This window comes from Myzus persicae, unplaced genomic scaffold (assembly GCF_001856785.1).
Source record: "Myzus persicae strain clone G006 unplaced genomic scaffold, MPER_G0061.0, whole genome shotgun sequence".
NCBI classification, from domain to species: Eukaryota; Metazoa; Arthropoda; class Insecta; order Hemiptera; family Aphididae; genus Myzus; species Myzus persicae.
In genome coordinates this window covers 1-2,249 of record NW_019102682.1, presented here as the reverse complement: position 1 = coordinate 2,249, position 2,249 = coordinate 1, and the positions used below count along the sequence as shown (strand labels likewise).

Genomic DNA, 2,249 nt, shown 5'->3' with positions numbered 1-2,249 from the left:
AAATATTGTGTTGCTTTTGCTTCTTATGGTGGGGTAGGCTCACAGCAACTTGGTAATTTTGTTGTAAAACCCTTTCAAAATTGGAAGAAAGCTAAAGAAGTATACTTTATAATTTATAAAAATAATTAATAACTGATTACTAATTTAAGAAACCAATTTCAGATTTTATCCAATCATAACGGGTTAGAATATCATAAAACGTCTATTTTAAAAGCAGATCATTTTTTAAATATTTTACTGAAAAATGAATTAACAATCATTGATCAGCTAGATAGTGATAGGTATGCAATATACTTTTATACTTATATTTACATAATATTATCATATATTTATAAAAAATATTATAAACATGTTAATCTAAATTTTTTTTTAATATTTAGGGTAAAACAAAAAAATCTTAATAGATTAAAATTGACACCAATTATTGAATGTGTTTTACTTTGTGGAAGGCAAGAAATTGCTCTTCGTGGACACAGAGACTCAGGACCAATACATTTTGAAGGTCAATAATTTAAATCTAGTGTGTTAGACATTATTTTTGTGTTAGTATTTTGAGTTACTATTTTTTTAATTTTTTTTTAGGTGAAACTGGTGGTGATGATAAATATACAAATGAGGGTAATTTTCGTGCCATTCTAAAATTTAAAGCAAATGACCTAGACTATTTAAAAGAACATTTAAGTTCTAATTCCCGGTACAAGTATACAAGTCCAAACATTCAAAATGAAATAATTAATATCAGTGGAAACTTAATACTTGGAAAATTAGTACAAATGGTAAATTCTGCTGAATGTTTTTCGGTGTTGGCAGACGAAACAACAGATGTGTCACTAAAAGAACAACTTACATTATGTGTTCGATACGTTAATGGTTCAGGAGACAGTGTAAAAGTACATGAAAGTTTTTTGAAATATATAGAAATACATAGTTTAACAGGAAAAGATGTAGCGTCTGCAATTCTTGAAGGTACTATTACAATATAATAACATTAATATTAACATACAATTGAATGCAATTATTATTTACTAGGTTTAAACTCTTGTGGTATTGACTGTACTAAAATGGTTGGCCAAGGCTACGATGGAGCAGCAAACATGTCTGGAAAATTTAAAGGAGTGCAAACTGTGATAAGAAATTTATATCCAAGGGCCATTTTTGTTCATTGCGCAGCTCATTCATTAAATTTAGCAGTTTCATCTGCATGTGAAGTTCAATCCGTTAGAAACTGTATGGGTATAGTGGGCAAAATGCATAATTTTTTCAATTCACCAAAACGAAATAATGTTCTTTTGGAAGCAATTATCAACAGCGACCTAAACCCTTCAGCAAAATCACTCAAACGATTATGTGTTACACGCTGGGTTGAACGATATACAGCAATCAATGATTTTGTTGAACTTTTTCCGTCTATAGTTGATGCATTAGAAGAAATACCAAATAAATTTAATGACATTTCTTCGGTGTCTGATGCAAATGTATTACTGAAATCAATGGACTCTGAGTTCTTAATTGCCCTTCAAGTTGTAAAAGTAGTTTAAAATAATTATTTTGTATCAAAATATTTGTATGATTTCAAAATGTAACATTAAACAATAATAATTATTATATGATTTCTTCTAGGTGATGTTTTCTTACGGTCTGCCTCTATGTAAATGTTTACAAAAAAGTGACATAGATCTTAAAGAAGCTGTCGAATTAGCTCAATGTAATATTTCAACACTTGAACATATAAGGAAAAATATTGATAAAGAATTTAAACTAATGTTTAAAGAAGCCGAAGTAAATATAATATACCTAATTAAATTCAAATTAAATACCATTAATTTTAATTTTTAAATTCAATTAGAAAATGGCTTTAATTTTGGACATCAACATTTCTGTAAAGAGATTAAACAAACGTCAACAAAATCGGCCAAACCCTTTTGCATGTGTTGAGTCAATGAATCCTGAAGACTACTATAGAATTACCATAGCAATACCTTGTATAGATTCTTTTATAAGTAATTTAAAAGAAAGATTTCTTACTCATAAGAATATTTTTGAAGGTCAGTTTCAACCAATTTTAAATGTTATTTTTGTATAAAAATATATTATAAATTAATTATGTTTTTTAGGTTTCCAGTGCTTATTTTCCGATGAAATAGAATATGAAGCATTTGAAGAACTTGTCAGATTTTACCTGGACTCAGACACTCAGATAGTCATTGCTGAATTAAGAATATGGCAATCAAAACTGAAAGCAAATAATA

At 27.9% G+C, this 2,249-nt stretch overlaps 1 protein-coding gene across 1 annotated transcript; it reads left to right on the top strand.

Moving 5' to 3' along the window:
* Positions 1-162: 162 nt before the first annotated feature.
* Positions 163-2,239, top strand: LOC111032938 (zinc finger MYM-type protein 1-like; the record flags this gene model as incomplete). The annotated part of the gene is made up of 7 exons (XM_022313430.1): positions 163-281; positions 381-502; positions 583-966; positions 1,030-1,529; positions 1,621-1,779; positions 1,847-2,045; positions 2,115-2,239. Coding segments are annotated over 7 exons (1,608 nt in total), but the record flags the coding sequence as incomplete, so codon positions are not given.
* Between the last annotated feature and the right edge of the window lie 10 nt (positions 2,240-2,249).